The 23,303-nt window shown below is 39.8% G+C and overlaps 1 protein-coding gene across 1 annotated transcript; it reads left to right on the top strand.

Moving 5' to 3' along the window:
- Positions 1–5,821: 5,821 nt before the first annotated feature.
- Positions 5,822–6,766, top strand: LOC119535149 (putative olfactory receptor 9A1). Its single transcript, XM_037837629.1, has one exon. The coding sequence runs from the start codon at positions 5,822–5,824 to the stop codon at positions 6,764–6,766; it is 945 nt and encodes a 314-aa protein (XP_037693557.1).
- Positions 6,767–23,303: the final 16,537 nt, after the last annotated feature.

Raw genomic sequence — 23,303 nt, 5'->3', positions numbered from 1 at the left:
CCCAGGTTGTGTTTCAAAATGGCTTTCTACAAAATATTGCTCTTGGGCATTCTATACTCTCTTAGCTGCAGCTCCTCTTCAAAATATCACTCTCAGTTGCTCTGAGGTCCTTCTGTTTTCGAGCTCTTTTTATAGGACTCCAGTGAACTAATCAAGACCCACCCTGAATGGCTGGGGCCACATTTCCATGGAAATATTCAATCAAGAGTTCACACCCTAATTAAAGGTGTCACTCACAGTTGGATGGGTCACATCTCCATGGAAACACTCAATCAGAAGTTTCTAATCTAATCAACACTAAAACATCTGCCCCTACAGATTTGCATTAAAGAACATGGCTTTTTTCTGGGGGTCATAACATACACAAACCAGCACAATGTAGCTGTGGGCATTTGATATATGCCCTTTATAATTTTGGGGAAGGTTCCATCTATTCCTATTTTCTGAAGTGTTTATCTCAAGAAAATATTTTGGATTTTTCAAATACCTTTTCCACATCAATTAGGATGATCCTATGTTTTTTCCCCTTCAATTCATTAATGTGGTGTATTACATTAATTGTTTTTGTTGTGCTGAATCACCCTTGCATACCTTGGATAAAACCTAATGATCACGGTGTATGATGATTTTAATGTGCTGCTGGATTCTATTTCAAAGTATTTTTTGAGGTTTTTTTCATCTATATTCATTGGAGATATTGGTCTGTAATTTTCTTTTCTTGTAGTATCTTTGGCTTTGCCATTAGGGTGATGCTGTCTTCATAGAATAAATTAAGTAGCATTCCCTCCTCCTCAAATTTTTAGAAGATTTTGAGCAGGATTGGTACTAATTCTTCCTGGAATGCTTGGTAGAATTCACCTGTGAAACCATATGGTCTTGGATGTTTCTTCATCGGGAGGTTTATTGAAGACTGATCGAATATCATGACTTGTGATTGTTTTGTTGAGGTTTTCTATTTCTTTCAGGTCAGCATAAATTTATGTGTTTCTATGAAGTTGTCCATTTCATCTATGTTGTTTACTTTGTTGGCATACAGTGCTCATAGTATCCTCTTAAGATCTCTTTTATTTCTCTGGAGGGAATAGTAATGCCCCCCTCCTATTTCTGCTTTTATTAATTTGCATCCTCTCTCTTTTTTTGTCAGTCAAGATAAGGGACCATCAGTTTTGTTGGTTTTCTCAAAGAACCAACTTCTGGCATTGTTGATTCCATTGGTTTTTGTTGTTGTTCTCAATTTCATTTGTTTCTGCTCTAATCTTTGTTATTTCTTTCCTCTGTTTGCTTTGGGTTTACTTTGCTGTTCTTTTGATAGTTCTTTCAGGTTTGAGGTTAAATCTTTGATTTTAGTTCTTTCTTCTTTTTCAATATACACATTTGGGGCAATAAGTTTCCCTTTAGCACTGCTTTCACTGCATACCATAAATTCTGAAACACTGTGTTCTCATTTTCATTTGCCTTGACATATTTCCTTTTTTCTTTTGTAATTTCTTTTTTGTCCCGTAGGATTAGAGTGTGTTGTTTAGCCTCCATGAATGTGTGAATTTCAGTCCTCTGTTTGTTTTTGATTTCCAGCTTCATTCCATTATAATCAAAGAAAGTGTTTTGTATAATTTCAACCTTTTAAAATTTATCAAGACCTAATTTGTGACCCAACATGTGGTCCATTCTGGAGAAGCCCCAGTCATTTTTTCCTGGATGAGACAGGTTCAGGACTGATGAAGGGGGTGTAGAACAGAATCAAGTTTCGCTGGGAAGAAGATCCAGAGGGTGCCAATCTTTTCTATGAAGTCTCCTGGTTCTGTGCTTTTACTGTCCTGCCAAGCAAATGGCAATCTTTAGCCTGCTGCTCCCCAGAGACCTGAGATGTTACTGTGCATTTAATTCTTAGCCAACCCTGCCCCTGTTGGGGGCCCATAGTTGAGATAGAGGCAGGTTGAAACTGTTGCTTTTTCCTCATTTCTGGGGTCTGAATTCTCTATATAACAGCCACCACCTGAGCTGGACCTTGTCCCCCCTTTCCATGGGGAAGTGCTACTGTTCAGCACCATGTTCCTCACCAGTTTTCACTGGATTGAAAGTTACAATGACTCTCAAGCAGCTCCACTTTCACCCCTGCTGGTTCATGGTTGATACAAAGGCAGTGCTCCACTCTTTGTCGTTTGAAACTGCTGCTGGAATCACAGCCCCTCGGATTTAAATTCTTTAAATAATAGCCACCATTTACACTGGGCCGTTACCCCCTTTTCTTGGGGAGGAGCAAACCTTCAGTGACCTGTTTCTGCTGCCTGAGAGGTTCCTGTGCCTCAGTCAACCTGCTCCTTCCCCTCTCTGGTGCAGAACTGAAATGGAGACTGCCAGCTGTTTTCTTTAACTGGGTCCTTTAAAAAATGTAGCTTTTCTCGGAGCTTAAGTCTGACACCCCGGGGTTGTCAATCAAGAGCTGGAGTGGGTGCTTAGCCCTGCCTCCCCGTTTCTTAGGGCACAGCCATCCTTCAGCAAACTGAGTCCCACCACCTCCAGAAGCCTCTGTGTTTCTCTATCCATCCTTTTTCTTCCCATGCTCAGAGCTGCTCCCTCCCCTGCTGGGAGCTGGGCTGAAACAGAACCAGCCAGTTTCTTTCTTTCTTGGGTGGATTGTAAATTTATTTGTGCTCTGAGCTGGTTTCAACCAGTCTGAATTCTCTCTTTGCTAATCAAAAGTCACAATTGGTGCCTGGCTGAGTCCCCCTCATCCTGATATTAGGAGAGAGGGCTTCTCTTTCCTGCCAGGGAGTGTCACCTGAGTCACTCTGCTGTGTCAGTGAGGCATGGGAACTGGCTCCCACAGCATGGGAAGATTTGCTGACAAATCTTCACCACAATTTATCAGCCTCAATCTTCCATTCATTCCTGACTGGTGTATGATGTTCTACTGGTCTCTGGAGCTCCCCAAACAGGTGTTTCAGACAATTCCTAGCTATTTACTAGATGCCATGGAGGATGAACTAAATCCTAGAACTCCCTATTCTGCCATCTTTGGTCTGTCCCAGTCCTTGTATTTTGCCTTTTGCGCTTTACCCCTCACTTATACAGGTGAGGGAGATGACCCAATTGCATTGGAAGACCTTCAAGTAAATGTAAAAATTGCCAGTGTTGGAACACGCATATTGGAATGACTGGAAAGGGCTATAAGTTTAACAGAACATTAGTTGGAATATATTGCAGATACTCCCTATTATTCTCTTACCAGGGTTCCCATAATTTGGGGTGAGAATAACTGATTGGAGAGTGCAGGGATCATCTGGAGAAGAGGAGCCTTATGTGGGCTTGGACATCTAAAGAAAATTTTTGACAGAAGCCCATTTGGCAGCCTCTGGGTTTTGATATGTGCCCAGTAGCCATTTGTGGGGTGTTCAGCTTGGGGGTAGCTTAGGCTCTGCAGTTCTAAATGGAACTGAACTGGAGAGGCCTGAGATGAGCAGACTGGCTGCCTGTTCACATCTTGAAATGTTTGGTAACAACCAGGATTGGGGCCTGGGTGGAAGTCAGCTTGGGAGTAGAGAAGCCAGGCTGGGAGATTTCAAATTTGGCCATCAAAAAAACTTTTAAGAGTTCTAAAACTTGATTAATCTCGGGAGAGAAGGGCTGAAAGTTCTACTTGCTTTCCCTTGATTGTTTCCCTAGGGTTTTTCTGAACCTGGGCCAATTTAATTCCTCAGTGGAAACCTCTCCCTGGGGAGAGATAGGGGAAGGTGAAAAGGACAGTGTGAGTGAAAGCGGGAGACAATCGGGCTCCTCCAGCACTGTTATCTGAACTTTTTCCTTAATGCTGATGAGAGAATGGTTTCTTTTTTCACTGAGATTGAAGTCCACAGCAACTTGCCTGCTTCATTGAGCAGGCTTAGCACTAGTCAGGTAGGAGGTGGCTGGAGTGATCCTGGAGACCTGAAGAATTTTCAAGTCAAGTCCCCTTCCTTGATGTGAGTGTCTTCTCAGGGGCTCCCCTCTGTGAAGGAGAAAGTAGGAGAGGATCAGGATGGAAATTTCTGGTCAGTCTGCCTTCTAGATCAAGGACAACTGGAGCCTAAGAGTTGGCTGTGGAGACGCATAGTGGGTGGGTTCATCTCAAATCCCTCTGGCCCAAAGCTGGACATAGCCATAGTGCCTTGCTGTTGCCAGAACCCTTATCCATCTTTTCCCTTCTCCTGGTTTTGGGCAAACAGAGATTGTAGAAAGCAGATCACTGAGCTCTCCCCACAAATCTGTTCTACTTACCCAGTTGCCATTTTATAAGGGCTCTCTGGAGAGACACCTTCATGTTGGCAGGACAGTCTCTTAGTGAAGATGAAGAGGGAGAAAGCACATTTGGCTTCAGAATTGGCTATAGTAAGGACTTGATCATCTTCATTCATAAAGTCATTCCTTAATTGATCAATTCATTATTCCTTCATTCAAAAATATTCATCAAATACCAGATCACTCTCTTTTAGATACAGTGAGCAGCAATAACAAAGTTCTGGCTTTCCTGGTGCTCACAATCTAAAATGGGAGACAGGAAATAATAAAAAGTAAACATAATTTCATTTGACGGGAGTTAAAAAGATAGAGAGCTTGATAAGGTAACAGGCTGTAAAGGGTTGTGTGTGTTCTTTTAGAGCATAATAAGTAATTGTTCCCTGAACTTGGGCCCTCTAGCAAAGACCTGAAGGAAAGGAGGGTTACAGTCCAGAAATCATCAGAGACTCAGGGCTTAGGGTCATGTTAGTGGCAGCTGAATCTTAATTTCTCATATGATTTGGAGAACAGACACTGCCATAGAAGGAACATTAGCCCTTGGAAACTTCCTGAGCTTTTTTTTTTTAACTGAGACCATGGCTGAATATAGGACCTGAAGTGGACCCAGAGTTCACATTTGGTGACTTTGAGTCTTTGCTGCATCTCAGGCTTCGAGCTGTCCTGGAGACAGAAGTTGTTTGGAAATTGGACATTGCCAGACACTGCATGAGGTCTTTTTAGGAGAGATGGAGGAAGGAAGTTCCTTCTGGGATCTTGGAGAGATGCCTGATTGCTTCCCTGTGAGAAGATATATTCCCTGGGAGAGAAGCAAGGGACCTACCCCTCCCCAACTCTACCACCACCAAGAATAAGGAGGAAGAGAGGAGTGATCCACTCAGGGAACTAACTGACCAGTGGATTGATAGAGACTCAGTCTTTGCCCTCAAGATAGCTCAGATCTAATGAAAAATTTTTGAGAGTGTTCTCCACCCTCAATGCTACTAATCTTCCATGATTCCATATGTTCTGCAGAATCGAGGTAAAATGTAACCAGATCTGGGTGGGATTGGACAGGAAAACTTTTCTTTAAGATATGACATAGGATCAAGACTTTACAGGACAATGATTTACTTGGCAAAGAAAACAATTTACAGTATTCCATATGGAAGGATTTTGTGGTAAAAAGGAACACAGTATGTTCTGGAAAGCAGACAGGTTGTTGGGACACAGCAGAGATCGAGAAAGGATGAAGTATGAATTAAGCGACGCAGGTGGTGCACACTGAGGTGTGATGAGGTGTTCATGCCTTTCATGCCACATTGGGGGCTTGCATTCATCTTCTTGGCCAGATTAAAATTTTCATATGTTGTGTATATTCTTCTTAAAAAAGCATGAACCATTTTCAGAGAATAATTGATCATGAACTATCTTGGTCATGCTGTGGACCCTATGAGCAAGAGGAGAATATTTTCTCTGCCTGAAACTGTTCCCATCTTTTTGAGATGAGAAGCAGTGTTATCGCTCTTTTGCTCTCTAGATTTCAGAAGGAGAAAGAGCACAGGACTAAATGTTGGGAAAACAATCTAGTGCCTCTGAATTTTGTCTCTTAGGCTTTCCTGGCTCCCAAGAACTACACCATGTCCTTTTTGCTACCTTTTTCTTCTTCTACTTAATCACAGTAATGGGAAATACAGTCATCATCATGACTGTCTGCTTTCATAAAGATCTGCAGTCTCCCATGCATTTCTTCCTCAGCCACCTCTCTGTCCTGGAGATCATGACCATATCTACTGCTGTCCCCTTGATGCTCTGGGGGTTTCTTCTCCCTGGAATGCAGAGAATATCTTTGACTGCATGTTTTGCCCAACTCTATTTGTACCTTTCCTTGGGGACCACAGAGTTTGTACTAATGGCAGCGATGGCTGTGGACCGTTATGTGACTGTGTGTAACCCTTTGAGGTACAGCGTCATTATGAACAGCTGCACCTGCATCTGGGTGGTGAGTGTGTCATGGGTGTTTGAGTTCCTTTTCAAAATTTGGCCAGTTTATGCCACATTTCAGCTTTCATTCTGCAAATCAAATGTGGTAGACCATTTTTTCTGTGATAAAGGACAATTGCTCAACCTCTCCTGTGATGACACACTTTTCACAGAATTTATTCATTTTTTAATGGCTGTTTTCATTATCATTGGTTCTTTGATCCCTACAATTGTCTCCTACACCTACATCATCTTCACCATCCTCAAGATCCCCTCAGCCTCTGGCCAGAGGAAAGCCTTCTCTACCTGTGCCTCCCACTTCACCTGTGTTGTGATTGGCTGTGGCAGCTGCATGTTCCTCTATGTGAAACCCAAGCAAATGCAGGCAGCTGAGTACAACAGGGTAGTTTCACTGTTGGTTTTAGTGGTGACCCCATTTCTGAACCCTTTCATCTTCACCCTCCAGAATGAGAAATTCATGGAAGCCTTTCAAGATGGCATGAAACGCTGCCATCAACTCATCAAGGATTAGCTGTGTCCTAAGAACAGTTCTCATCTTGGACTTGAGTAATCTGAAAAAACTAAGTCATGTCCCAACTACAATATGATGATTATCATCATCAAATAGTTTATGTTCTACAACAGAATTTTGAGGTACAGACAGTGTCCCATTTAGTAACTAGATGATCCCTACATGGGAGTTCCCTCCATTATTTTTAGGTGGAATATACATTTAATACACTTCTGCAGTTATAATACATTTCACAATATACATTTGAGAAACGTAAATATAGAAAAGACTGGATTTTCTTTAGGAATCTGAGATATTGGAATTGGATAAGAAGAAAGTAAAATTCATTCTCTGACAGCAGAATGAAATGACTGTTTGGTTCTAGATGCCTGGATCTTCTTCCCATATTCTGTGCTTTCGTGATGTGTTCTTGCTCCCTAAAACTCCTTATTACTTCCTGGGTGATACCATGCCCAGCCTCAACCTTCACCCTCTCCTGTGGTTCCTGCTCCCAAGGTCCATATGTGACAGTAACTCTCTGTAAGTTTTCTTGACTGGCAGAATTATGAGAATGAACTCGTTGCACAATTCTTGACTCCTTAACAATCTCAAGGGTGGTGTTTGTTAATATAGACACACTCTAATTGATGGGTTTTTTCAGGGTGTGGAAGGAAGAGCTTGGAAAGGAGGCATTCTCTTACCTGATGTCATTCACATCATTATGCTGGCGCCAAATTCAGATGGGCAACAGAGTCTAGTGTCTGTGCTGGGAACTGAAGTCACAGGAAGAGCTTGTCCCTGGGCTTGTCGGGGGAGGGCAGAGTAAGAGGCAGCCTCTGGTCCCCTTACCTGCATAGCTTACAGTTGTCAATCTTGTCTGGCATGTTCTGCCTCCCTGCTACCTTATACATAGCTTCTCTGTGTATAGTAATCCTCTCCTGCCAACTTTCTTTTCTCATTCTTTTTCATGTTTCTCTGTGATTATGAGATTTATTTGTGTTTCCTTTACCTCCTTCCCTTCCTCACAAGGACTAAATTTACCAAGCGTCTTCCAACTGTATACTGGAACAGTTACTGTATAAAACGTGCCTCGGTTCTATAATTGCCCCATCCAAGTCCCTGCTCCCAACCTACCCAGTCTTCTCAGTTAATACTTCTGCATCATATGACACAGGTTCAGAGATTTCTTTTGCATCATTTTTTGTAAAGTCACAAGTCTGGTAACAACTCAAATGAATATCCAAAGGGGACTGCTTAAATAAATTATGAAATATCCATGAAGTGAAATACAGTGCAGTTCAAAGAGGAATGAAGTTTTATGTCATTAAAAGAAAGGTCTCCAGGATATACCATTGAGTCTGAAAGCAAAGAACAGAATATTTGTTTTGTTTGTTACCTTTAGTAAGAAAGAGGTAAAAATTAGTTTATATTCACCTTTGCATGAAGAAAAATCTAGAAGGGACTGTAAGGAAACTGGTTACCTGTGGAGATGTAGTAGTGAGAATGGAGAAGTTAGGGATATTGTTGGGATGAGACTTTTATTATATAGCTTTTCATACAATTTGGATTTCTACATCTCAATAATATCTTATCAATTCAAAAATAAAGGAAATAAATTCTATGTTTATCCTGTGTCTTATGTGATGTCTTAAATTCCTACTGATAGTTGCCCAAGAAGGTTTGCTTGTTTATGCAAATATAACAGGGGAGACATATTGGTAGAAGAGTTAAAGTTTCTGTAGAGATGAATAGAGAAAATGAGAGAATAATAGAGGAGAAGAGATGGTGTCTCACATTGTGTCAGTTTGTATATATTACGCCCCCCAGAAAATGCCATGTTCTTTGATACAATCCTTTGGGGGCAGACATATTAATGTTGAATAGGTTGGAATATTGGATTAGGTTGTTTCCATAGAGGTGTGACTCACCCAAGTGTGAGTGACACCTTTGGTTAGGGTGTGACCTCTGATTAATGTTTCCATAGAGGTGTGGCCCTGTCAAATTCAGCATGGGCCCTATAAAAGCTCAGGTAGAAGGAGCTCACATCTAGCTGCAGCTGAGAGACACATTTTGAAGATGGCCGGTGGAAGCTGATGCTGACATTTTGGGTAATACCATTTGAAAGGCAACCTGAGAGCAAGGGGACATGAGCCATGTGCTTTCCCAGCTAGCAGGTTTCTGGATGCCAATGGCCATCCTTCAGTGAAAGTATCTTGTTTTTGATGCTTTACCTTGGACATTTTATGGCCTTAAGACTGTATCTTTGTGACCAAATAAACCCGCTTTATAAAAGCCAATTCATTTCTGGTGTTTTGCAAAATGGCAGCATTAACAAACTGGAACACACATTTTCACATTTTTCTTACACTGAGTCCTTGGTTACTTTTTTGTATGGCTATAGAGGATTTCTTTACATATCATGGATACCTATCCTACATTATCTGTCACATGTGCTGGAAATATTTTTGTTAGTTTAGTATGTTTTTTTTCAATTTTCACTCCTGACATACAGAAATATTAATTTTGATATAATCAGATTTAACTTTTTCTTGTATGATTTATATTTTTTTGTATTGTTTAAAAAGTCCTTTTCCACTCAGAAGACTTAACTACATTCTCTTGCATTAGGTATATGCTCTGACAATGTAGCTGGAGTAAAACTATTCTTTAAATAGGGGAAGAACAGGGAGTGCATACTAAAAATTTTTAACAAGGTTCACTCTTCATGGGTACAGAATTAGTATTATCATTCTATGACCACTGTGCATGTAATTTGAGCTGACATAAATGAATAATTATGGAATATTCTCATTCTAGATGTAATATCCTTGAGAACTAAGATGTTCAAATGGAGGAAAGGAGATATTAAGTGTATTATGGAAGAGATTAGGTAAAGATTCTGTAGTTCAGAAATTGAATTGAATGTATCAGTAGGAACTCATGAATATATATTATTTCCTATTTCTGTCCATGGAGAGGTCTAGGAACAGTGAGCAGCCCAATTGCATTGAGCATCCCTAGGGCCAGATTCTGGTCTTGAAATACCATTTTCTGGTAAGGGAAACCAGAGCTTCTTGAAGAAATGGCTGATTTAAGGTCTAGGGCAGGAAATTGACCAGATGAGCTTGGACCATCTTGTCATACCAGTTGTCAAAAATTAACACACCTTAACTAATAAAGGATATATATAGAAATGGGTTCACATGCACAGGACCAGAGACCGGGACTTAAACATGCCTTTTATGGGGGGCATGATTCAATCTCCAACAGTCCACCCTCTGGACACCCAAAAGACAGAATCTTCCCGTGTGTGAAATGAATTCATTTCGTCAAAACAGCCCAAAAGCCTTAAGCCATTTTGGAATAATTGCTAAGTACAAAGTCTCATCAAAATCAATTATAGATTTGGCTTATCCTGGGAAAATTCCTCTCCAATGGACCAGTGAAACTAGTAAACTAGTTATTTGCAATGGTTACATGATACAATGGTTGACAGGAATTCAGGATTGGAGATGCAATTATATAGGAAGGATCTGTGGAAGATGTTTTGTATGATGCTTGGACTCCCTTGATCTGCATGTAAAGTTGATGTTTCTGAGGGTTTTGTATGAGCAGAAGCACTGTAAGCTGGACTGAAATGGGCAGAGATGGGATAGAATTAAGGAAAAATGACTTTAAGGGAAGAACTATGAGAGCAAAGGTCTGGGCAGAAGAGATTTCCTTGGGGCAGAATGATGGGTTTCTGCTCCACCCTTAGGATAATCAGGGCTATTGCCCTGACATTTGGAGAGAGTAGGGCTCATGTCCCACTGTACAGGGAGTGTCTTATACCATCCTAATACTAGGAAAGGGTGGGCACATTGCCCCAGTGTTCAGGGAGAGCATGGCTGCTGAACTGGCAACTTGGGTTACTGCTCCAGCTGGCCCAGAGGACAAATCATCGAACCCAGTTTACTTTCAGACCATGGAATCTAATAGAGTTTACCCTCTGAGTTTCAGACTAATTTGGGACCCACAGTGTTTATACACTTCCAATTTCTCCCTTCTGGAATGGGAATTTCTATTGCATAGAAAGCACATATTTTATATTCTAGGTTTCTCTGGTCCACAGATAGAGTGGTATTATACCCATTGATGGAGGAGGGTTGTAAGAGTATAACCATAACTGATTTTGAAAAGACATTGGATGTAGAGTTACTTTCTCAATTAGCTAAAGACTTTTTGTATGTGCTTCAATTTCCTTGGCTGCTCAAGCAAATACCATGCAATCGGTTAGCTTAAACAATGGGAATTTATTAGCTCATGGCTTTGAGGTTGAGAGAGAGTCAAACCAAGGCAACACCAAGGCAATGTTTTCTTCCAGAAGACTGGAGTTCTGGGGTTGGCTGTCAGAAATTCTTGGTCCTTAGCTCCACTGTACCCTGGCAATGCACATGGAAGCCTCTCCTGGCCTCTCAGTTCTCTTACTGGTTCTACTGAATTTCAGCTTCTTGCTTCCTGTGGCTTTCTATCTTTCTGATTTTTATTCTGCTTATAATGGACTTCAGTAATAGGATTAAGACCCATACTGATTGAGTGGGGTCACACCTTAATGGAAGTAACCTCATCAAAAATCCTACTTTCAATGGAGTCACACCCACAGGAATGGCTTAAGTTTAAGTTCTGGGGAGTGTACAGCTTCAAAGCACCATAGGTTGTTAAATGGGGTGAATTCTTTTGCATGTAGGAAGAACACATCTTTTGGGGGTCAGAGGTAGAATTATGGCCTCCAAACTGTAAGACAATAAATTTCAGTTGTTAAATCAACCAGTGTCTGCTATTTACCATAACAACCCTGGCAAACTAAGAAATAAGTTATGATATGTTTATGATTTTCTTATCTACAAATCAAGTAGATGAATTTAAATTTTTTTCATGACTTTAGACTATTCATCCATAAATATACTAACATTTATTGAATTCCTACAATATATTAGTCTCTCTTCTTTGGTTGAGGATAAGAATATACAATAAACAGTGCCTGCTTTTTAGAAGTTCAGATCCTAATTTTGGGAGACATACATATATGTGAATAATTATAACAGTGGATTAATTACACTGTATTTAATAATATATGAAGTACAATGGGAATAAAGGAGCAAGAGTTCCTAGCTCTGCTTGGGAGAGTCAAGAAATACATCTTCAATAAGTGGCAAATGAGTGTCTTTATGGAAGAAATGAAATTTGAAATAAGGTAGGGATGAAGGGTTGAGAGGGCATTCTTAGATAAGTCATTAGAAATTTCAAAAGTATATAGGCATAAGTGCAGGGCAAGATGGTGGTGTAGGGAGGTATGGAGTTTAGTTATTCCTCTAGAGCAGCTAGTAAATAGCCAGGAACTGTCTTGAACAACTGTTGGAGGGACATCGTGACTGGACACACATCATGCACCAGTCTGGCATGAGTGGAAGGACTGCGATCACAGCATAGAACTGTAATTAAAGCTTGCAAACAGTGAAGGGTGGCACCCCTCACCCACTGGCACAGCAGGCTGTGTTGGAACACTTCCTGTGGGAGAAAGAAGTAGTCTCTACTAGGAGCAAGGGAAGTTAAGTCAACCAAGCTCCAATTGTAGTTTTAATTAACAAATTTGGAATGCTGAATACAAGCCAGTATCACAGATTAAGCCTTCAGTAAGCAGGAAAAGAATCCCCAATGTCTCTTTCAGTAGAGAGGAGGTGTGGCAGGTGGAAAAAAAAATAAAAACAGAGGCTTTTGGAGTCAGTCAAACTCATAATACTGGAAAAGGGCTGTGCCCCAAGAAAAGGGGCACATATAGCCAGGTACCATCTCTGACTCTTGACTGGCATACTGTAGGTTTTGGGATCGGCTCTGACAAGAGGAATTCTTGCCCCTCCCCCCTTTTTCTTTGTTTTTTAAAGTATTCTAAGTAGCTCATTAGAGAAAGTCACAGGCATTTGCAATTATCAGTGCTTACCCAGACAAGGGTAGAGTTAAGATATGAATCAACTGAAGGAGATAATTCTCTAAAGGACTTATCTTCCCCAAGAAAAGGTGAGGCCTGGCCCAGCTCAAGTGCCAGCCCACCTTCAGGTAATTCAGACTCTTGGGGCTGGATATAAAAAGCAGAAAGATCTTAAGCTTTCCTTCTACCTCAGCCTGTCACAAGCACATCCTTGGCAGGGACAGGGTCTGCTGAGAATTAAAGGGACTGCACCTTTTATGCCAGTGAGGAGCTGCAGGCTGACAACTGCTACCTGCTGGGCAGGATAGGAAAAGCACAGAGTCTAGAGGCCTCACAGGAATGTCTGACAATCTTTTAGGTCTCATCCTTATGGAAAGTTGATGCTGATTACACCCTCCTCCTGAGAACTTGTCTGGAAAAATATGACTGATGTCGAACATATCTGGGTAGACTCTCCTCAAAAAAAAAAAAATGGTTCCATATGGGCAGGGCAAGAACCAGAATAACAAGATCAGGAGTAGCTCTACTGTTCTCAGAAAAATTAGACTTAAAAGGTAAAACAATTGAAAGAGACAAAGAAGAACACTATATATTTATAAAAGGGACAATTCAAGAAGATACAACAATCATCACCAAGGCAGAGTGCCCTAAAATACATGAAACAAACACTGACAACACTGAAGGGAGAAGTGAACATCTACTTGTGCTTATGGCAGCAGTATTTACGGTTTACAATGAATGGAGGTGATCTGAGGATACATGGACTCTGTTGTATACATACAATGGAATATTGAACAGCAGCAAGAAGGAATGAATTCATGAGGCATGCAACTAGGTGAATGAAACTTGAGGACATTATGTTCAGTGAAATAAGTCAGAAACAAAAGGACAAGTATTGTAAGCCCTCACAATTATCAAATTACTATATTGAAAAAGTGCTGAGAATTGAATTCAAAAGCATAGGTACCACGGGAACAATTGATTGATTGAGTGTACACTTTGGATCTTTGGATAATTGTATGGTATGTGAACGATCTCAATAAATAAAAAAAATTTTAAATAAATTAAAAAAAAGCATAGGTACCAGGGGATAGAATGTGGACAGATATTGGACAATCGACAATGCAGGAGTGCAGTGTGTTCAATGAGCCTTGTTGTAAAGCTCTGTAGATTGTAAGCTCTTACATCAGTCACAACTATTCCTTAATTTTGACTGGTTTTAAAGAGATGTTTAATGGTACAAAGTTTATATTCTCTGTAGCATGCTTTCTAATAGCTTTGTAATATAATTCTATGGTCACGTTATTTAAACAACATGGTTACATGGAATCTAAAATGAGGAATGAGAGCTTGTTATTATATACAGGTTAATATTATACCTCAATGCACCCCAAAATGCTTTGGGAAGAAAATAACAAAGTATTTGCAAAGTCCCCTTGAGGAACTGTGGTAAAATGTGGAAATATTAAACTTCCTCACCTGGGGAATTCCTGATATTCCTGCAATCATTAGGGAATCCTAATTTAATATGTGAAACCTTCAATCTTTGGGTTTGCTCATATGAAACTTATTCCTGAAAAGGAGAAGCTACATGTTCCAGTTTGCTAATTCTGCTGTTATGTAAAATAATAGAAATTGGTTGGCTTTTATAAAGCAGATTTATTAGGCAACAAATTGAAAGTCCTATGGCCATAAAAGTGTCCAAATTAAAGCATCAACAAGAGGATACTTTTACTGAAGGAAGGCTGATGGCATCTGGAACACCTCTGTTAACTGGGAAGGCATGTGGCCAGTTTCTGCTGGTCCTTTGCTCCCAGGTTTTGTTTCAAAATGGCTTTCTCCAAAATGTCTCTGGGCATCTGTCTTCATTCCTCTCTTAGCTTCTCCAGGGAAAACTCTGGGCCTCATCTCTTAGCATCTCCAAACATCCTTCTGTCTGCATCTCCAACCATCTCTAAGCATCAGCAAGTATCTGGGTCTGTTTCACCTCTTAGCTTCTCTCTTAAATACTTTGGTGAACTAGTAAAGACCCACCCTGAATGGGTGGGGTCCACACCTCCATGGAAATAATCTAATCAGAGGTACCACCCACATTTGAAAGAATCACATCTCCATGAAAACAGTCAAAAGTTTCCACCATAATCAAAAGACTAGTAAATCATGCTGTCACCCCCTGCCCCTAGAATTCCATTAAAGAACCTGGCTTTCTGGGGGACATATATATCCAAAATGGCACACTAAGCCTACTAATAATAATGCCTAAGGGTCACACCCAGAGAACCTCTTTTGTTGCACAGATGTGGCCTCTTTCTCCAATCCAACTCTGCAAATAAACTCACTACTGTCTCCCCTACATGGGACATGACCCCAGGGATGTAAGTCTCTCTGGCAACAAAGGACAGGACTCCCAGGGATGAGCCTGGCCCTGGGATCATGGAATTGATAATGCTTCTTGACAAAAAGAAGTTAAATCAATAAAAAAAAGAAAGCTTCAGTGGTTGAGACCCTCAAATACAGATGAGAGGTCAATCTGGATGTTATTCTTACACATTGTACAGATAATCCTTTTTAGTTTCTAGTGTATTATAATAGCTAGAACGAAATACCTGAATCTTTTGAAAGGTAATCCAGTAGACTTTATTCTTGATGATAAATTGTATGACTATATAGTTTTTATCATGTGACCATGTGATAGTGAAAACCTGGTGAGTGATAGTCCCTTTAACCAGAGTTTGGACAGATAAGTAATACAAAAAATGACAAAAATATGTAAATAATGGAGTGGAATATGGATATGGAATGGTTTGGGTGTTCTTTTCTATTTCTTTCTTTTCTTTTTTATGTTTTTTTTTATTTTGGAGTATTGAAAATGTTTGAAAATTGATTGTGGTGATGAATGCACAACTATATGATATTGTGAGCCATTGATTGTATACTATGGATGGATTACATGGTGTGTGGGTATATCTCAATAAAATTGCATTAAGAAAACAAACAAGGAAAAAAACAAAAATTCAGCATGGCACAGGCATAAAGATAGATTTACTGACCAATGGAATCCAATTGAGTGTTCAAAAATAGACCCTCTCATCTACATACAACTGACCTTTGATATGGCAGTCAAGTCAACTCAACTGGGACAGAGTAGCCTCTTCAATAAATGGTGCTTGGAGAACTGGATATCCATAACAAAAAGAATGAAAGAGCACACCTTTCACATACCTTATGCAAAAATTAACTCAAAATGGATAAAAGACCTAAACATTATAGCGAAGAATACAACACTTTTAGAAGAAAATGTGGGGACATTTTTTAAAGATCATGTGACAGAGGGTGGGTTCTTAGACCTTACACCCAAAGTATGAGCAATGAAAGAAAAAAGAGATAAAAGGGATTTCCTCAAAATTGAACACTCTTGTGCATCAAAGGACTTTGTTAGATAAATAAAAAGACAGCCTATGCAATGGGAGATAATATTTGGAAACCACATATCAGATAACAACTCTGTAAAAATGGGCAAAAGACATGGACAGACACTTTTCTGAAGAGAAAATACAAATGGCTGAAAAGATGCTCAGCTTCACTGGCTATTAGGGAATGCAAACCAAAACCCCAATAAAATATCATGTCACACCTACTAGAATGACCACTATATTAAGAAAAACAACAGAGAATTACAAGTGCTGGAGAGGATGTGGAGAAAGAGGCACACTTATTCACTGTTGGTGGGAAGGGAGAATGGTGTGACCACTTGAAGGCAGTGTGGTGGTTCCTCAGGAACTAAGGAGAGAATTGCCATATTATCCAGCAATCTTGTTACTAGGTATATATTCAGAAGAACTGAAGGCAGGGACATGAAAGGACATTTGCACACCAATGTTAATAGTGGCCTTATTCATGACTGTCAAGAGATGTAAACAGCACAAATGTCCATCAATAGAAATGTGGATACACAAACTATGGTATATAAATACAAGAGAATGTTACACATCTGTAAGGCAGAATAAAGTCATGAAGCATATAACAATGTGAATGAACCTTGGGGACAATTTGTTCAGCAAAATTAGCCAGAAACAAAAGGACAAATACTGTATACTTTCACTAATATGAACTAACATTAATGAGCAAACTATGAGAGTTAAAGTTGAGAAGACAGGTTATCAGGAGGTAGTAAGAGGGTAGATATTGTACATTTGATGCTGATGAAGTAAAGAATGTTCAACAGGGTTGATTGCAAAGCTCCAGAAATGGGTGGCACAATAATTCCTGATGGCAGCACAATATCATAAGTACACTGAACAGAGATGAGAGTGAGTGTGCCAGTTTGAATGTATTGTGTCCCCCAAATGCCATTATCTTTGTGGTCTTGTGGGACAGATGTTTTGGTGCTGGTTAGATTTGCTTGGAATGTGCCCCACCCAGCTGTGGGTGGTGACTTTGGTGGGATACTCCCATGGAGGTGTGACCCCACCCATTCAGGGTGGGCTTTGATCAGTGGAGCCATATAAATGTGCTGACTCAAAGAGACTGAACGGAGTGCAGCTGGGAGTGATGTTTGAAGAGGAGCAAGCTTGCTAGAGAGGAATGTCCTGGGAGAAAGCCATTTTGAAACCAGAACTTTGAGCAGATGCCAGCCATGTGCCTTCCCAGCTAACAGAGGTTTTCCGGACGCCATTGGCCATCCTCCAGTGAAGGTACCCGATTACTGATGTGTTACCTTGGACACTTTATGGCCTTAAGACTGTAACTGTATAGCCAAATAAACCCCCTTTTTATAAAAGCCAGTCCATCTCTGGTGTTTTGCATTCCGCAGCATTAGCAAACTAGAACAGATTTTGGTACCGGAGAAGTGGGGTGCTTTTGCTGCTGAGTTTGCAAATACCAAACATGTTGGAACGGCTTTTTAAATGGATAATGGGGAGTTTCTGGAAGAATTGTGAGGAGCTTGATAGAAAAGGCCAAAACTGCTTTAAAGAGACTGTTTGTGGAAATATGGACTCTAAAGATACTTCTGATGAGGACTTGAGCAGAAATGATGAATATGTTGTTGTAAACTGGAAGAAAGGTGATCCTTGTTTTAAAGTGGCAGAGAATTTGGCAAAATTGAGTCCTGGTGTCAGATGGAAGGAAGAATTTAAAAGTGACAAACTGGAATACTTAGTTGAGGAGATCTCCAGACTACCTGTGGAGGATATACCCTGGCTTCTCCTTGCAGCTTATAGTAAAATGCGAGCAGAAAGAGATAAACTTAGAACTGAACTCTTGGGTTCAAAGAGACCAGAAGCTGAAAATTACGAGCTTCCAGGGGGTGGAATCCCAGAAGCTACAGCCCAACGTGAGGATGTAACTGAACATGGAACCCAGCCGCCATTTCAGTACAAGCCAAGATTGGAGATGGAATTATCCAGAAAGGATTTGTGGAAACTCCTATTGTCTGATGGCTTTGACCCCTGTGTGCTTCATGCAAAGCCAACAGAATTTTTGCGAGAACTTTATAGACAGAGCCGCTGCCAGTCTGGACTGGAGGAGACAGACAAGGAACAAATTGCAGAAAAAAATCTCTTCAAAGACAGAGCCATGGAGGTTGAGGTCTGGAGTCAAGAGGCCTTGGGCTGGGAGAGTGGAGCAGCCCACACGCATGGAAAGGGTGAGTTTGCCCCGGAGGTCGAGGGTGGGCATTCCACCTTGATGCTCTGGAAGAGTTTTGCCACCCGAGGTCCCAAAGAGGGTGGAGCACATTCCCAGGGAATTGGGGAGAGCCTGGCTGCCACCACACTGTCCTGAAGGGGTTGAGCGTGTGCCCCGGAGATGGAAGGGAATCCGGGAGCAGCCCCGATGTTTGAGGAGGGTGGGGCCGAGAAGGTGGTCTCCCCAATGTGTGGGTATGTTGGAGCACTCACCTAAGCGTTTGGAGAGGAAAGGGCTGCCGAAAAGGCCCTTAGGAAGGGTTAGGCTTCCACTCTCTCAAGCCCCAAGGATGCAACGTCATTCTGTTAATGACTCTCAGACTTTGAAATCTAATGGAGCTTGTCCTGCGGGTTTTAGAAACTGTTTTGGTCCTGTTAACCCTGTTTTCCTTACTCTTTCTCCTTATGGCAACGGAAATGTTTATCCTATGAATGTCCCTCCTTTGTATATTGGAAGCATGTAACTTGTTCTAAGTCCACAGATCCAAGCTAAAGGAAAAGTATGCCTTAGGACTGACCACGCCTATATTTGATTTTGATGGGATTTTGTACTTAACTTTTGTTACTGAAATGGTTTAAGTTTTTGTGATATTGTGATGAAATGAATGTACTTTGTATTTGGAAAGAGAATGTCATTTTGGGGTCCAGGGGGTGGAATGTGCCAGTTTGAATGTATTGTGTCCCCCAAATGCCATTATCTTTGTGGTCTTGTGGGACAGACGTTTTGGTGCTGGTTAGATTTGCTTGGAATGTGCCCCACCCAGCTGTGGGTGGTGACTTTGGTGGGATACTCCCATGGAGGTGTGACCCCACTCATTCAGGGTGGGCTTTGATCAGTGGAGCCATATAAATGTGCTGACTCAAAGAGACTGAACAGAGTGCAGCTGGGAGTGATGTTTGAAGAGGAGCAAGCTTGCTAGAGAGGAGCATCCTGGGAGAAAGCCATTTTGAGGCCGGAGCTTTGGAGCAGACGCCAGCTGCCTTCCCAGCTAACAGAGGTTTTCCGGAAGCCATTGGCCATCCTCCGGTGAAGGTACCCGATTGCTGAGGTGTTACCTTGGATGCTTTGTGGCCTTAAGACTGTAACTGTGTAGCCAAATAAACCCCCTTTTTATAAAAGCCTATCCATTTCTGGTGTTTTGCATTCTGCAGCATTAGCAAACTAAGACAGTGAGTTTGGTTAAAAGAAGACTTAGGGCATGTATGACACCAGAAGGAAAGGTAGAGGATAAGGACTGGGACTGTATAACTTAGTGAAACCTAGAGTGGACAATAATCGTGAGTAAATGTTCAAATATAAGAATGCTTTTACATGAAAAAGAAGAAATGAATGTTAATATTGTAAAGTGTTGAAAATGGGGTGGTATATGGAAAAATGCAAGCAATTGAAATTAGAGCCTATACTTAACATTAACATTGTAATACACTTCCATGAGATGTAATTAAGGCAATATAACAAAGCTAAATATCCATAAGAGGGGGATATAAGGAAGGGGTATGGGATTCTTGGTATTATAGTTGCTGTTCCCCTTTTCATTTAATTTTTAAATTTTTTATTCTTCATTATTTTCCCCCTTCTTTCTTTGTGGAAGAAATGGAAATGTTCTCATCTAGATTGTGTTGGTAAATGAATAACTAGGTGACTATACCAGAATTGATTGTTAGCTTAGGATGGATTGTATGGGTTGTGAATAAAACTGTTTATAAAATAAACAGAAAGATACAGGTGCTGGAGAAAATGTGGAGGGAGGGGTGTACTTATTCTCTGTTGATAGGGAAGTTGAATGGTACCTCCCATCTGGAAGGCAGGGTGGTGATTCCAAAGGAGGCTAAGTATAGGGTTCCCATACGATCCTACAACTCTATTATAGGTATATTCTTGGAAGAACTGAAATCATGGACATCATTGGACTTTTGCATACCGGTGTTTAAGGTGGCAGTATTCATGATTTGCAATGGATGGAGATGTCCTAAGAGTATGTTGACTGAAGAACAGAAAGTTGAATTGTGGTGTATACATACAATGGAATACAGAGTAATTGCAAGAAGGAATGAAGTTTTGAGGCATGCAATCAGGTGAATGAAACTTGAGAATAATACATTGAGTGAAATAAGCCAGAAAGAAAAAGACAACTATTATAATGCTCACTAGTGTGTACTAACTATAATGTGCAAACCTTGAATTGAATTTGAGAGCATAGGTTATCAGGGGAAGGTTTATTTTAAAGCTTCTTAGATTGCAAGCTCTTACAGCAGTCACATCTATTAATGAATTGTTACTATTATTTCTAAATTCTGAGATGCTGAGCTCTTTGTGTATAACCTGGTCATTCCCTTGAACTTTAGGTATCTGTGTGGCACCTGAGACTCAGAGCTATAATTCTGCAGCTATAAAAGTCAGCATTAACCCATACAGCAACTGCTAAAAAAGCTGGGAAAGCGATCAGACTTTAATTAGAGGTATGAAAGAAGCTGATCTGCTTAGAACTAAGGCAAATAGACTAAAGAGTAAAAGATGATACTAATTTTTGTTTAGAACTTCAGCCTCTCTGTGAGACTAAAGGAAGATATGTTTATTTCATGAAAAATTTACATTTCTGCAGCACACTATTTAATATATCTTGTATGGTCAGTTTATTTGAACACCATAATTACATGGAACCTTGAATAAGGAGTGAGATCTTGTTGGTTTGTACATGTTAGGGTGATGCCCTGATACATCCCAGAATAATTTGTACAGAGAATTAAAAAGTATTTGCAAAGCACTCTTGAGGAATTGTGAAAATATGTAGAAATATTAAACTTCTCCACCTAGGGAATTCTTAATATTCTCTGAAGCATTGTGAACTACCAATTTAATAGTTGAATTCCTCAATCTTGGGGCTTGTCCTTATGAAACTTATTCCTGAAAGGAGAAGTTAAACCTACAAATAAGTATGCCTAAGAATCACCCACAGAGAACCTCTTTTGTTGCTCCAATGTGACCTCTCTCTCTAAGCCAACTCTATAGGTAAACTCACTGCACCCTCCCACCCTACATGGGTCATGACTCCCTGCAGCATAAATCTCCCTGTCAGTGTGGGACTTGATTTCTGGAGATGAGCCAGGCCTTGGAATCATGGGATTCAGAAAGCTTTCTTGGACAAAAAGAGCAGAGAGAAATGAGAAAAATAAAGTTTCAGTGATGGACAGATTTCAAATAGAATTGTGAGGCCATTCTTGAAGTTATTCTTATGCATTATATAGATATCCCATTTTAGTTTCTAGTGTATTAGATTAGTAAAGGAAATTGGAAAAAATATTCTATGAAAAGAGTAACCAAAAGAAAGCTGAGGCAGCTACAGTAATATCAGGTGAAATAGATATTTTTGTCAAAAACTGTTAAAAAGGACAAAGAACACTATAAGCACTATTGATAAAAGAGTGAATTCAACATGATGCATAACAATAATAAATAAATATGCACCTAATAGCACAGGCCCAAAATATATGGAGCAAGTATTGACAGATTTGATGAGAGAAATAGATGTTTATCCATCAATAGAAGGAGATTTCATTGCACCACTTTCAATAATGAATAGAACATCTCAACAAAAGATCAATAAGGAAATGGAGGACTTGAACAATACTATAAATGAATAAGACCTAATAGACATATACAGTACACAGCACCCAACAGTAGCAAAATACACAATTTTCTCTAGTGCACATGGATTATTATTCTCAACAGGAGACCACATGTTAGATCACAAGACTAGTTTCAATAAATCTAAAAATCATTGAAATCATAGAATTCATATTCTCCAACCACAATAGAATGAAGTTACATATTAATAACAGTGGGAGAACTGGAAAACTCACAAAGATATGAAGTTAATAATAATAATAATTATAAAAAACCAGACAACAAATGGGTCAGAGAAGAAACCAGAGGAAAAAAGGAAACAGCTTGAAGTGAATGAAAATGAAACACAACATACCAAAATATATGATATACAGCAAAGGCAGTGCTGTGAGGGAAATTTATAGCTCTGTTTACATTAAAAAATAATAAAGATCTCAAATCAGAGACCAAACCTCACAGTGGGGGAACCAGAAAAAGAAAAGCAAATCCAAACAAAAGTGAGCAGAAGAAAGGAAACAACAAAAATTAGAATGGAGAGAAATGAAATGAACAAAGAAATACAAGATTATTGAAACCAAAACTCAGTTTTAAAAAATATCAATAAAATTGACAAACCTTTAGCTACTAACAAAGAAAAAAGAGAAATGATGCAAATAAGTAAAATCAGAATGGAAATAGGTGATATTATTATGGATTCTACAGAAATAAAAAGGGATATAAGAGGATACAATGAACAATTGTGTGCCTACAAATTAGATAACCTACATGAAATAGGTACATACATACAAACTACTTCTGCTTACTGAAGATGAAATAGAAGATACCAACAGATTAATAAGTAAAGAGACACTATCTGTTATCAAAACTTTCCAATAACAACCAAAAATCAAGGACCAGATGGCTTTACAGGTGAATTTTACCAACTATTCAAAGACTTAACACCAATCCTGATCAAACTCTTTCAAAAAGTTGAAGAGGAGGAAACCCTCCCTAACTCATCTTATGAGGCCCGCATCATCTAATACTGAAGTCAGATAAAGGTATCTCAAGAAAATAAAGTTACAGAAGAACATCCCTCAAGAATATAGATGCCAACATCCTTAAGACAATACTGGCAAACTCTATCCAATAGCATATGAATAGAATTATACACCATGACCAAGTAGAAAAAATCTCAAGAATGCAAAGGTGAATCAACCTAAGAAAATTGATTAATGCAATAAGCACCTTAACAGAATGAAGAGAAAATAAAAACAGGATGAATTCAATTGATGCATATTC

Source organism: Choloepus didactylus, chromosome 5, assembly GCF_015220235.1.
Source record: "Choloepus didactylus isolate mChoDid1 chromosome 5, mChoDid1.pri, whole genome shotgun sequence".
Classification (NCBI taxonomy): Eukaryota; Metazoa; Chordata; class Mammalia; order Pilosa; family Megalonychidae; genus Choloepus; species Choloepus didactylus.
This window is presented reverse-complemented; position numbering and strand designations above follow the sequence as displayed.

Coding starts and splice junctions, on each gene's coding strand:
- LOC119535149 (XM_037837629.1), top strand. CDS start 5,822: ATGTTGGGAAAACAATCTAGTGCCTCTGAATTTTGTCTCTTAGGCTTT.